Below are 14,786 nucleotides of genomic sequence, written 5' to 3'. Positions count from 1 at the left end.
TCATTCCCTCCATGGCTGGTTGTGGGATATTGCTATGTGCAAATTGGCTGCTGCATTAGCCCACAAAATACAAACAGCCATATCACTTTGGAGAATACCCTGTGAAGTACTTTGAGATATCTCAACAATGTGGTAAGTGGCTGCTTCAAATGTTTGTGGGACATAGCTGTGTGCAATTGGCTGCCGCGTTCGCCCACAAATATACAGTCAATTCACTTTACAGTGTGTTCTGTGAAGCGCTTTGGGACGTCCTCCCGACGTGAAAAGCGCTATATCAAATGCAAGGATTATTATTATTATTATAGTAAGTGTCTTGTACCTCATTGATTTTCCATAAAGGGTGCATAAACAGCACCAGTACTGAGATTATTATTATGATGATTATTATTATTAATACCCAGCCTAACATACTCTCATTTCTTACATGAAATCCAGAGTCCTAGCCTCGCTCACCATTCCTGACAACCTATTCCAGCCGTAAATTCCCCTCATGGTGACATGGTGAAATTAGCACAAGGATACAAATCCTCCTAGAGGTGCTTTTCTTAAAATCGTACATTTATTAAACAGTCTTCATGTAACAGACTGGAAAAAGATTTCACGATCATGTATTTTGTTCAACTTGTTTATGTCTGACTGTGATTTAGGCAAGAGACATTAAACAACTCTTTTCAGCAAACACATCATTGAAAGAAACCAAATTTAACACACCATAGGAAAAAACAAGCCTTTATTGTTAACAAAATGCCTGAGAGAGTCACTTGGAAATTCAGGGTTTGTTAAGAACATAAAGTATGGAACGAGAAAAAAAGCATTTGGCCCCATCCATCCTGTATCTTCCATAGATCGTGTACAATTCCAATTTATCACAGACTCCACCAAACCCATTTAATCTCCTGAGAAGGATTTGCAAAATAGCTCCCTGCTCCTCTCCCAAAATTCAATCAAGCAAAACTCCACAACCTATCTATCAAACCATAAATCCTGTGTTATTTACTCCTGACTGCTTCCCACAATCCCAGCAATTCAGGAATATCACCTTCTACACAACATTCGATCATCTCTATCTATACTTTTTCTTAACAGACTTCTATCCTGTTCCTTAACAGTTAGTCCGTTCATCTATATATTTTGCTATGTGTTAATCTGCACACATAACATTAAGTATTTCAGGTGCTTATATCCTCTTCTCTCTGTGGGGTGGGGAAGCAAATATGCTCAGCTCTCAAGTCTCCCTTGAGGTTTGTTAAGACTAACTTCAGTCTGGGAATGAATGGCAGGGACACCAATCTGACAAACATTATTCAATCATAATATTACAGTACTCTCTAAATTTAAATAAAATTTACTGATCTTGATGTGAGCTTACAATAGGATTTTCCCATTATTTATCAACGATAGATAGGAGAATCACTCCCTAAAGAATCTCAACGGGCAACAAACAATTTGTTTGGTAACATACAGTCATTGTTGGGCTATCTGGTGCACGTTCTGTATACAGCTTGGAGATTAAAGCTAATGGTAGACCCCAGCTGGTCTCTGCATCAGCTCAGCCATCAGTATTGCAGTGCATGCTGTAGTGTTTACCTTGCAGCATTGATAAAGTGATAAAGCAGAGGGAAGCAAAGAAAGGGCACATTAGGAAGCAGAGCACAAAGAATGGGGAATGCTTCATGTCATTTGCAGGCAATAGAGAATTGCCTGCTGTGATGGTACAGGCAGGATGGATACACAACATTTATTTAAAATATATATTCTTCGGACGAAGAAATGGACATTTTAAAAAGTTAAAAGACACACTCTTTCAAGAGGGCTTTGTAATGGAGGGCTGGTATGGGGAGAGGGGGAGCGAATTTTATTAGCATTGTTCAAAATGTGCATATTTCTGGGATTATATAAAAAACACCTTTATATGTATATTTTAGATAATTTGATCCGATACATGGAAATCATGGAGCATTCCACATTCTTACTCAGCAGAAGTTTCTGATTGATTAACAGAATGGTGCTAGACCTACTGTACTTCCCATGCAAAAGTGCTACTGAAGGGTTAAAAGCCTTTTAACTGCAACACTGTTCAGTTCACATTCGAAAACAAAAGGATCATCACTTTCAATCAGCTAAAAACTCCAATTTTTTTTCGCTCGTCCCAATGTGGTTTTAAACAGAAAGGCACAATATTGGGAAAACTGTTGCCTCTCAAAAGAGAAAATGAGACAACTCTTCCAGACTTGTGAGAAAAATCAATCTAATGGAAAATTGACAAACTTGTTTAACGTGTCTGCACAGGATCTGAGACACGACCCACAGAGACCTCCAGTTAGACTCACTGTGCAGCTACTGTCAGTTATCTTAATCTGTTCAATTACTGCCTCGACTCTCAAAGGGGGCATTTACCAAACATCACTTAAATTACCTTTCTTTCCTTCATGCCTTCCACTAATTTTTTGTACAGTCATGAACGTGAAAGAAACTGATTTTCATGGCTGGTGCAAGTGGTACTTCAAAAAAAACTACAATATATATCTTAAAACACACACACACGTAATGTCCTCTTCCAGATCCCTAGATTTTCCTGTAAAAAGATTTACACCCTATTATTTTTGAATTCATAAAGTCTCAAAAACTGTGTATTGTCTCTGTTATATACACACACATCTGATAGCATGTCTATTCTGCAGCAGTTCAGCATCAGCTACCAGTTACAAATGAGAAATCAGTGTGCAGTTATTGTATGTTCTGAACGTAAATCTCTGCTGCTGAATATTAAAGGTTGGAATATTGGATTTCCAGGCTTTTCAATGTAAAACACAACATAACTTTGCTTAGTTTAGCACTGGAGATGTTATTTAATGACAAACATTAAGTAACGCACAATAATACGGTGTTTTTTCTGAAAATCCTGAACTATTATCTTTCCAAACATTTCTTTGCTACTGAACTAGCAAAGTGTGCAGGGGTGATATTTACACTGACAATCAAATGATTTAAACTGCCAAAAGTTCACTTTATTTTGCTTTAACCGTATTAGAAAACGTATGTCTTACACAAGCAAGTCTCAACTATGTGTTTAGAAAAAGGACATACAAACGGTAGCAAAGTACAAGTCAGACATTGTTGCTCATGTTGGCAACAGTTAAAAGTCTGCACAATTTCTTAGGGGAGAAAAAAATCCTCTATTGGTTCTGACTGCAGCGAAATCTTAACAGAATCATTGCTAGTCTTGATCTTCAGCAATAATTGATTTTATCAAGGATGAATGAAGCTTAATAAAAATGATTTCAGATTTTTAACCAAGCTTATCCTAAATTAGATGTAATCTTAATGGAGATGATTTCAAAGAGGAGCAGCTGAACAGGAGCAGAACCAGATAAGTGTGGTAGATCATTGTCACACCTGAAAAGAAATTACAGATTTTAGGAGCTTCAGATACAGCACCAAACCTGACGTAGAAGAAAGAAAGTAAAAGGGAGAGTTTTTTTTACTTTAAACTTTCTTAACAATCATTTCAGAAAAGAAAATACTGGATGATTCATAAAATAAAAAAGATAAAAATTACTCTGGGCTACAGACCATAAAATGCTCCCCCTTCCAATTATCATTATTTTTTTTAAAAAATCCTTGCATGGATATTTGAAAATCCATGATTCCAACCTTAAAAAGGGCATAGACAGGAACATAAAGTGGACCGGTATGGTCTTTTGTACTTAACGCCTGGAAAGTCTACTGTATGTAACTTTTTTTGCACTGGCTCTTATTTACATCAGTGTATATAAGAATTACAATAACCACAAAGAGCTTTTATAGCCAACTCTTCAGAAGATTAGGATGCTGTTGATGTGTTGGGGATCCAGCCCATCTGATAGGCTCGTTCTAGTGTCCGCTTGCAATCTTGCATCACAGTGCTGAATGTAATATGTGGATATTCCTGGACTAGACGTTCCACTGTGTCTTCGTTCACCTTTAAAACAGAGTTAAAAATGTAAGTGAATGCCTTTGAATGCCCAATACAATTTATATTACAATCATTTTTTTTGCATTTGATATAGCAATTTATCACGTGATTGAGATGCCCCGAAGCGCTTCACTGGATATAATATAAAGTGGTGTGACTATATTTTGTGGGCGATTTATAGTTTATAGTTTTCCCCTCAATTATCGTCTCCTTTCCTCTTTGGGTATGTTGGGATAAAAGTACACAATCACATCGTACAAATGGCCATTTTTTAGCTATGAGCCTGGAACCGAGGCAGTCAGTCTTAGTAGGTCTCAGCGGGTATTGTGGGGAGCAGGGGAAAAATGACAAATGGAGCACCTCACTGTTGAGGTTAACATGGTCTATGCCGGATATCTTGAAACAAGGGGCGAAGGATAGCAAACGGGAACATGGACTGACTATTCCTTTTGCATTTCACTGAGACCAGTTGCAGCATTTTTGCAGCTGCCCGGCCTGAGATCGGCAAACTCAGCACAGCTCACAAACCAAATTCAGAATCTTTCTGGCCTGTATGGCTCCAAACCAGTAATGACTGCACAGTGAATTGACCAATAAACTATGGAGGAGTTCATCTAGCGTACATTAATATTCTTTATGAATGGCAAGTTTCAATAATTTCCAGAAAACTGAAAAGGATTTAATACAATATAGCACATTCTTAAAGAGGTTGACTGCATTAATCTGGAATAACAAACTTACGCTTTACTGAATTTTACCCAATGCACGAGACATCATGAAATCTCATGAAATCTAAATACTGACGTTTGGTTTGCAATACTTGTAAATTTGTTAACTTGCAAGTCCTGTAGGAAGGGGGATGTGTCCGAGGCCAATCTGCTGGGGCACCTCCTGGGCAACAGGAATCTTTCTCTAGTCACAATCTGGCTTCATGGACGTTGGAATAGAGACAGGTGTCTTCACCCAATCCCTTCGCTCTATCAATGATATTTGAGTGTTCAGCCAGCGAGCTCCTGGAACTAACTCCCCAAACTACTCTGTCTTGTTATCTTTCCTACAGAACTTCAAAAACCTCATGAAATATATCTCTTCAACCGAGCCTTTGAAAAACAACTTTAGATGACTTATTTCCACCACTACACTTGTCAATTGCATTGAGAGATTATTTTGCAACCCTCACATAAGGTACTTTCCAAGAACAAGCTTAAACGCCAAGCAAGGGAGGCTGTGAGGTGGAAGATGGCCATAGGCACATTTGAAGAAGTAGGATTTCAGATAGGACTTAAGGATAGAAAGAACGGTCGCGAGACTGAGTAACAGAGACAGTTCCAGCAGTTTGAGATGTAAGATCTTATGGTGGTGTGGAGAGGCAACAAGCCCGAGTCAGGTGAGCAGAGAGGATGATGGAAGAAGTAGGGTATGAGAAGGTCAGAGAGATAAAGAAGTCCCCCGCCCCATTCCCCCTCCATGGCTCTTTTAATTTAAAATGGTTTTACCCAAAAGCTGGTGGTTGTAACTGTGGAACCGGCCGGCAATGCCTTTGGTCGGGACGGTGCACACATCCCTCAAGGTTTCAGAGCCACAAACAGACTGCCCGGACTGACACCAAATGACATGAAATTGATACACTCCCATGGGGATACCCTGGGTAAGTACTTCCTCCTCTACCCTACCTACCTCTGTGACCTCTATTTATTCTGTTGCTGTAAGAGTATTGAAAGGAGACATCTATACTTGTATAGAAGTATTCAAAATTTTAGTTCCGTGAGTGAGTCCATCACCTCCATTGTCGCTTGGCTCCATTGGATCCCCATCCCCCAGGGGATCGAATTCAAGATCCTCACCCTGAAGTTTAAATCCCTCCACCCCACTTACCTCTGTGACCTCCTGCAACCCTACCACCCGGCTGCTCACTCTGCTCAGCAAGTACTGGTCTGCTTCATGCCTTACCTACCCCAGCATTGGGGGATTAGCTTTTAACCATTCTGCCCCCACTCTCTGGAACTCCATTCCAGAGTCTCACCTGCTCCTTCCCAACAATGAAGCCGCCTTAAGACCTATCTTTTCAACGATTCTTTTGGTAACTTTATCCTCTAACTCTCCCCCTCTGGGCTTTCTCCCAACCCCGCAAGCTCGGAGTTCCAGTCAGCTGTGGGAATTGTTTTGAGACGTTCTCCCAATATGAAAGGTGCTATATAAATGTAAATTGTTATTGATATGCAAAGTTTTTTTTAATATGGGGACACAGTGATGTCTGTTCCCTTTACTTACAATGCCATTGTTTCCCATTATCTTATATTCTTTCACATGTGTGCTGCTTATTTGCCTTCAAGGGATAAATATTCCGACATAATATTACGCCCAAAATAAATGGCGTCTAAGTCAATAGCAGCAATTCAGTGCAAATTGACCTCACGAATTGCAGCAGGATGTAGTCTGCTCCAAGTGCTATTTGTTACAAACACTGGAATGAAATCAGATTTATTTTAATAAATGGCTATCCGGAGGCCTAGCTGGCACAGTGGGTTAATGCACTGATCTTTGACCTTGGGATCTCAGGTCAAATCCAAGCCAGACTGTTGTGATGATATTCTCCTCTGTGCTCTTGGCTCTAAATGCCTTTACGGTCGGAACGTTTACCTAGTCTTTAGCTTGTAAGAGCATTTTGTCTTTAAATTTAAGATTGTGCAGAAATGTGGAAAATTGTTAGGAAATTCAGTTGTTCAGGACTTTTCAAATTAGGACTGAATTTAAGAATTTTCCGCAATTCTGTGTGATCTTAAATTTTAAGTTAAAATGGCCTTACAGGCTAAGACTGGGGGGAATTTCAGAACCCTAGTGCCATGCGTTCATAGTGAAAAATCAACCACAAATCATCGGGAATTTTACTCAGAGATGCCTTCAAATTGGGTGATGTGGAAAGTGGGAACAGTCACATTGGTGGCTGGGATTGAAGTAGAAGCCAAGACAATGTGGATGGCCTTTTATTCTATTGACAGAATATGACTGTGCTAATTTAGAAATAATGATCCATCCTATCACTGTTGATTACGAGAACCCACTTGCAGATTAAAAAAAGATAATTTAAAGTTGGAGTCATCTCGGTTTCAAATAGACTTTAATCACTTTCAGAATATCAATCTGCACTTGAAGCAGTGGAATCAATAACCCAGACTACAATTTAATATTAGCAAAAAGCAAGTCCAGACACGAATATCTTTTAACATATTTCAGACTTGTGCACCAAGCAGTGTGCATTTCAATTAATTTAAGTAAGGAACTAATTTTATATCAGGGCTCGTGTCTCTCGACCCAGTGAATGCAACCTATGGCGGCACAATTTTAATTACACATTCAGGGTTATGACCTCGAGACCAATCTAAATAACTTGACAGATGCACGCTGTGACTCACTCCATTTGAGTTGTGCAGAGAACATCTGTCATATGCTACATACAAATGATAGTCACACACATGCGGCAACTAATATATTGATAGATACTTCTCTAAAACACTTAAGAATTTCAGCCATTTACCACTTGTGTTCACAGCAGATGACCTCAGTTATTTTAATCCTTGCATTTGATATAGTGCCTTACCATCAAAACATTTTCAAAGCACTTTCTGTAAAGTGCAGTAGTGGTTGTGTATTCGTATGCAAATGCGACAACCAATTTGCACATAGTAATTTCCACAAATGGTTATGAAGTGAATGTCCAATTTTTTTTATCTGGAGGACTGCTGGCCAGGATATTAGGAGGAACTCGCCTCTCTTTTTGTCCAGTGCAATAGGATCTTGAATGTCCATCTGAGCAGGCAGATATGCCATTGGTTTAATGTCTCTTCCGAAGGATGGCATCACCGACCACCAAACAATTGGACTGAGTGACCAATTTTCTAAGATTACATTTATATTTATAGAGAGCCTTTTATGTTGGGAGGACATCTCAAAGCGCTAAATGTCTCAAAGTTATTCTTGATATTTAACTATAAAAAAATCAAACCACAAGTTTGGGTATTTTGATATTTTATTACCACTCCTCAAGACGCGACCTCACATGTTGTTTTTCTCTCTCTTCTCTGTGCTAGTTTTATTCATTTTAATTTAGTTTATTCCCCGTCAACTCTAAGTTAAAGATAAATTGAAACACTTTCCGTGGCTGGCTGTTTTTTCTTCTTGGTTCCCAAGGGGTTGGCATGGAAACAATTGTCACAAAACTCGTCTTTGTTGGGTTGAAAACGAATTCCAAATGGCACAGATGTAATAAGCCAATCATTGATGTGTTAAAAAAAAATCATAAAAAACAGAGAGCGATTATAATACAACATGGAGCGCACTTCAAAAGCAAGCGTATTTACAGAAAGTTTTATTGGATTGATATTTACAGTGTTGTGTCAATGCAGGAGACCGTAAAGAACATTCAGTACAGTCAGAGTCATTGACACTGATTAGACCCCAGTGGTCTGCGAATACTGAGGAGTCCAACTATTAACACGACAAGCCCCAATTAAAAGAATAATAACGTGAAGCGTTGTTACACCTCTGCTAACCACTATAATTTCTCAGACAACCCTTTCTTCCCGTGAGATGACCCTACTGCAACCTTGGTTCAGAATCATAACGCTTTAAAACACTTTGTCTCGTGGCTTGGAGCCGTATGAAAAAGCACAGCGACTAATGAGGGAAAAGCCCAGAAAGTAAGGACTCAGAAAAGATAAAGGAAAATAAACAAAACTAAACTGTGTCCACAAGTGCTATTGCCTCCACATTGAGACTGGAATAGAAACTATGCAAGCTGCTTGATGCTTTATGCCATCTTTCTTGAACCCTCTCTCTCTCTGGTGTGATACAGCTTTGTTACTAACTCCTTGAATCCTTTACTTTCTTTATGTTTCTTGCTTGCTTCCTTCCTCCCCAAAGTAACATACTACCTGCTAATGAGAAACCAAGAAGCCTACCCCCAGTGTTACATCAGTTACAAAGATGTTACAAAGAATGTACAGCACGGAAACAGACCACTCGGCCCGACCAGTCCGTGCTTATAGTCCACACAAATCTCTACCCATTCCTTAATCCCTCCCGGATGCTTCTATTTCCCTCTCCCTTGTGTGAAGGCTTTGTGTGTGTGTATGTGTGGGGTGGGGGGGGGTAAAGATGACATTGCCTGTCAGGTCTGGATCTCAGACATTCTTCTCTTTGTCTCACTCCTACTCAGTATTAGTTGGTAATTCACAACTCACTGCTCAACTTTCCTTTCCTCGTATTATAAACTGATAGATCTGACTGGATAAAATGGCATTAACTTTAAAGTGCCCAGTTCTTTGGGCTTAGGAGTAAGGTGACTTGGTGAAGGGCCCACAAGGTGTAGCACAAAGCCATCAATTCAGTGTCTGCTGAGAGTTCTCCCAATGGCTTTACAAGGGATGGGTAAAAAGAAGCTAGTGTTCCACCTCCTGATAATGATCAAATATCTAAGCTTTTGCTGGGATCTACAGTGCATTGATTCAATAATCTGTTGACATTCACTATCTGGGCTCACACATGAAGACGAGCCACTTGGCCAAGGTACCAGAGAGCTGCCCATGGAAATGACCAAAATCAATGGAAAAGAGGAACAAATTGGCATCAAAACAAGATAAGACATGAGAAGAGGTCTAAAGAGAGATCCAACTGTACTTGAAATGGGTTGTCGACAATTGATGAACGTTACATTCCAATCATTCCAATTCATTAATGTAGTTGCTTCTTAATTAGTTGATGGAGAATCAGAAGAACTGTCAGCTCTGCCTTGTTCACAGTCAGAGTATTCAACTACATCCAAGATAACGCTCTTCAGATCAAATGGATATTTTTGGACTGATGTGTGGCAAGAGAACAGCTCGCTTGATTTATTTTGCAAACAGCTCTCAAATGTTGACTTCTTTATGATCTCTTGTGCTGTTGAGTCATGCTGCTACAATTATGAGGCCAGGCGGGCAATAGTCTGTGAGATGAGTTCTCATGGGTGGCTGGGGGAGGGGGAAGAGAGCGGTTCATTGAATCATCCACCCAATTTACTTGGGAGTATGAAGGCATGGTCGGGAATTGTATTGCCCTGAAGGAGATATCTGCTTCCCCTAAAAAAGCAGGCACTGCCTCATATTATAGGATTGGTTAAAGGGGACTGTAGAGAGCATTATGGACCACTTCAACGACTGTTACTGGCTGTGTATTATGACAAAGGTTGTTTGCCATCAAATGACTGGAGGACACTGAATTTCGGTACAGTAATTAATCTTGTATTACTAGTGAATGCAGAAGAAACATGTCAATTCTTCACAGTATTAGCGAAGAACTACAATGCAATGAATCAATAACTTGTTGACATTCACTGGGGGTAAAAAGAAGGCAAATCAGAAACAAATTCTTAATTTGTGACAAATTCTTAATTTCGATCTTAATATTTATTTTTAAGAACTGCAGAATACCTGGTTCCAAATTAATTCTAAATTTAAGAAATGCCCACGACTCTGCACAATCTTACATTTTAAGACAAAATTGTCTTACAGATTAAGGCCTCACACCTGGATCGAGAAAAGTCATGGTTTGTGGCTCTGTGGGTAAGTGATAACTTACTTGAATCTTGCTTAGGCAAGGTGAATCTATCAGTTAATGAAAATAAAGCATAGTTCACTACTCCTTATCATAACTGTTAAGCATTGTGGAGTCCTGTAGCTTATGGGTGAGCAATCGCCAAAAAGGCCATGGGCCCTGGGTTTGATTCCCGGCAGAGTGAAACGTTGGGTAAGTTTCCACACACCTCCTTTCACCTTGCAGAAAGTAGGAACCCGGTTATTAGTTGATTGGTGATCGCTTTTCCAGGGGTAATAATCCCTTCCAAAAAATAAACAAATAATAATAATTTGGTCACTCAATCCACGTCTGTGCGCAATTTCTGTGTGCAATTGGCTGCCGCATTTCGCCCATAAAATACAGTCAATTCACTTTACATTATATTCTGTGAAGTGCTTTGAGACATCTCGAAGATGTGATAAGGCACTATATCAAATGCAAGGATTATTATTGTTATTATTTCTAGATGTTCACGGTACATTAAAGGTAATGCTGGACATTGTTAACTATTTTCAGAGCCGAGGAATGAAAGTTTGCTTTACAATTATCAGTGTAAGAAATGGAGTGGAGTACAGATCTGAGTATGTCATGCGCATCTGTCCTTTATTAAAGCACACTAAGTGGCACAACAGGATGCAGATGGAGGGAAAGGTTCCAAGGAGGAATTTGACCTTGACTGTTGCTGGCAAACACAAAAAGGAACCTGGAGATATTTTACTGGGGTACCAACAAGCACTTACAGCCTGGCTAATGCACTCGGTGCACATTTGTAGGATTAAAATGTTTGAAGAACCATGCAAACTATCTGAGCCTTCAAATATATAAGTGTGTTGAAAAGTTAATAAAATAAACCAAAAGTAACCAGGTCAACATTAGGGAAGAAACACAGCACTTGTCTGGTAGTTTAGTAAATCTGAGTGCCAAGTGGAACTACATGTGCTACTCTCGGGCAGGGGAGGAAATGTCGGAGAAAGCATCACTTCATTATGCAAGAGAGTTGGTGGCCAACCCGTAGCCCGTGGAACCATCAAGAAATGGCCTGCCGAACATTCGTACTGGTCTAGGTGAGTCTGGTTTCAATCTATGTTTTGCTTCCAACTTTTTCTTGATTCAATATTTTTTGATTTATGGCATAAATCAAGAAATATTGAATGAAGAACATTTATTTTGTTGGCCATCCAAAAAGGCTGGCCGCCACTGTGCTAGAACACTTTGCTGCATTAGTAATGGCCTGGGAGCAGGTCATCTCTGTATATTGGGACTTTGAACTCACATAGCCTATGCAGTGCTAATGATATGCTGCATTATCAGAGGGGCTGTCCTTTGGATGAGACGTTAAACCAAGGTTGCATGTGCCTGTTCAGGTGGATGTTCTTATGGTGCTACTCAACCAAGGAAGAGAATGTCTCCCAATGTCCTGGCCAACAATCTCCCAAACAAAATTGGTCACTGATTATGGTCACATGGCTGATTATGGGACATTGCTGTGTGCAAATTGGTTGCAAGTTTGCTTACGAATACACAGTCAGTACACATCACAGTGAAATCCTGTGAAAACTTGTCCCAACGATGTCTCAATGACACGATAAGGTGCTATTTCAAATGCAAGGATTATAATAATTATCTCTCCATTGATCCAGGAACCAGGGCACAGAATTATAGGGTTTAAATGAGTGGATAGAATAGGAGCAGCTATTCCATTGGTACAAATATCTCCTCTTTACTAAGAACATAAGAAACCATGAGAAGTGAAAAAGTGTTTTGGAACATCAAGTGCAGTTCATCACAATCCACACAAAATCTACCCTATCCAAGACTTAACCCCACTCTCTTTACCTTTATTCACTCAATCCACGACAGTTCATGGGACATTGCTGCGCACAATTAGCTGCGGTGTTTTGCGCATAAAATACACAGTCAATCCACTTTACAATATATTCTGTGAAGCGCTTTAACGCAACAACGTGATAAGGCGCCATATCAAATGTAAGAACTATTATTATCTCCAGGGAAAGCTTTACATAAATAGGCCCTGGCCCTAGAGGAATAGAACAAAAGCATTTTAATCCCACCACCCTGGCTCACATCAGATTGTGCAGACCTATGTCCTGTGAAATACTTGTTCATTTGGACTTATCTTTGAACCACCTGCTAATTTTAAGAAAATACATTTATTTGGCCAAGGAGTTCTTTTGCACATCATCAACTGCTTTTGTAAACATTCTCTTCCACCATATCTACTATTCTGTGCAGAGGGGGAAAGCTTCCAATGCACTCATTTAGATTTTTTATTTTTAAACCTCTCCCCTCCAGTTCTGCTCTCACTGTGTAAGTTAAACAGCCTTCGGCCAAAGTATTGACACGTAGGGTGGTCCTAGCAGCAGAAAGCTTTTCAGACAGTGCTTTTATTAGCAAGTTACGTGATATTAGCTGGTTACATTTCAGCCATACCTAGCTTAAATTTCCTGCCAACCTGAACCTAATAGTCTCCAGAATTAAGTATGCAAGGTGCATCCTTCTGGGAAGAGAGTGCATATTCCATTCCAGATAGGGAAATTTCCATGTGTAGGTGACATACGTGACCTCTCAGTTTGGTTTGGACACTCTTAAACATGGTAATGGGTTTCTACATGTGTCAGACACCTGGCTGACTAAAAAACAAATATAGCTTGTTTACTTCCACCATCTTACCATTTTAAAGGCCTGAATCAAACCACCTAATTTTTTTCTCCAATGAGAACTTCTGCTCTGTGATCTTCTCCTCATAACCTCAAGCTGCCCATTTGGAAAACTAGATACCATGGTTAAAACAATATCGACTGTCTTCCGTGGAGAAGATTTCTGTTTCTGTGTAACTCTAAATACTAGTCCTTGATGTTTTTTCTCTGAACTTTCTCCAATCTTTTAATATCCTTTTGAAGGTAGAGTGCCCCCAAAATGCATACAATATTCCAAATGTGAACTCCGTAGTGATTGAAGGTTTGAATATTCCTTTGGCGTACAGTCAAATGCTTCAAGATGCAACCTTGTAGTTGATTAATGTTTTTGACAGTAGCTTAGCATTGACTGGAAGCCTTCAGTGAATGATCAATATGCTACCAATACTTTTCTATCTCTACCTCTGCTATTGCCCCCCACCCCACCCCACCCCCATCACTTTGTATAGACGACCACTGATTTTTGTTGTTCAAATAGGTATTAACGTGTGTGCATCAATTTTAAATCCATCTGCTTCTCCTTGGCCCATCTGCTCAATTTGGTCCAGTTTTTTTACGCTATTTATCATCCTTACATTACTTATCTGATGGACAAAAAGCTTGGTATCATCAGCAGATTTTAAAATTGTATATGCTCTCTCCTCCAAGTAATTTATGAGCAAGAGTGTAAAGAAGAGTTGCTAGCTGTACTTCGCTCGTCACTGACCCCCATCACAGCCTTTTCCATTTATCATCACCTCTGCTTCCCATTGCTAAGCCAGTTTTCAATCCAACTACTGTGGCTAATGTGAGTTTTAACATTCTTTAAAAGTCCCACATCTGGAAGTTTATCAAATGCCTTCAAAAATCCAAGCAAATCGTACCCACGGCAAAGACCTCATCCAGTAGTTTAGTTACTTCCTCAAAGAATTCCAGAAGATTTGTGAAGCATGACTTATTGCTTCTAAATCCACGTTGGCTGCTCCTTAGTGAGTCTGGGCTCTTTAGCTCAACACTGATAGCCGCTTATACAATACTTCAAATATTCCCCCCCACCACAGATGCTAGACTAGCGGGTCTATAATTTCCAAGCTCATAATTTATTCCTGTTGGAATACCAGACTAACCTTTGAGGTCCTCCAGTCTACAGGTAGTTTCAGTACTAATGAGTTCCTAAAGATATTAGCTAAAGCCTCATTTATTTCTTCTGGCATTTGCTTGAGGATCCTGGGGTGCATCCAATATAGTCTGCTTGCCTTGCAGTCAGTCATTCACAACTTAAGAGTTTCTTTATAACACATGCTTGACTTGCGTTAAAAATTCCTGAGCCAAAACGAATGGATCTGGTATTCGATGACCACAGCTTTACATTTATGAAAACTGATGTGAAAAATCTATTTAACACAACTGCCATCTCTTGATCTCCCAGAAGTTCTCTTCCTAACTTATCCTTCCAAGGAGTTATCTGGTCTTTAACACACTGTCAAGTGCTGAGATAGCAACAGAATTTCTTTCAATCCCTC

The 14,786-nt window shown here is 39.6% G+C and overlaps 1 protein-coding gene across 4 annotated transcripts in view; it reads right to left on the bottom strand.

The window, feature by feature from the left end:
* Positions 1-713: 713 nt before the first annotated feature.
* fbxl17 (F-box and leucine-rich repeat protein 17) overlaps positions 714-14,786 on the bottom strand; it is a 426,982-nt gene continuing 412,909 nt past the window's right edge. For all 4 annotated transcript variants that reach the window (XM_042334038.1, XM_042334042.1, XM_042334045.1 and 1 more), the window contains one exon: positions 714-3,961. In XM_042334038.1, coding sequence (XP_042189972.1) covers positions 3,824-3,961 — 138 coding nt within the window. In that variant the 3' untranslated portion in view covers positions 714-3,823. The remainder of the gene's footprint in view (positions 3,962-14,786) is intronic.

The sequence above is a fragment of the Callorhinchus milii genome, unplaced genomic scaffold (assembly GCF_018977255.1).
Source record: "Callorhinchus milii isolate IMCB2004 unplaced genomic scaffold, IMCB_Cmil_1.0 Scaffold1, whole genome shotgun sequence".
Taxonomy (NCBI): domain Eukaryota; kingdom Metazoa; phylum Chordata; class Chondrichthyes; order Chimaeriformes; family Callorhinchidae; genus Callorhinchus; species Callorhinchus milii.
This window is presented reverse-complemented; position numbering and strand designations above follow the sequence as displayed.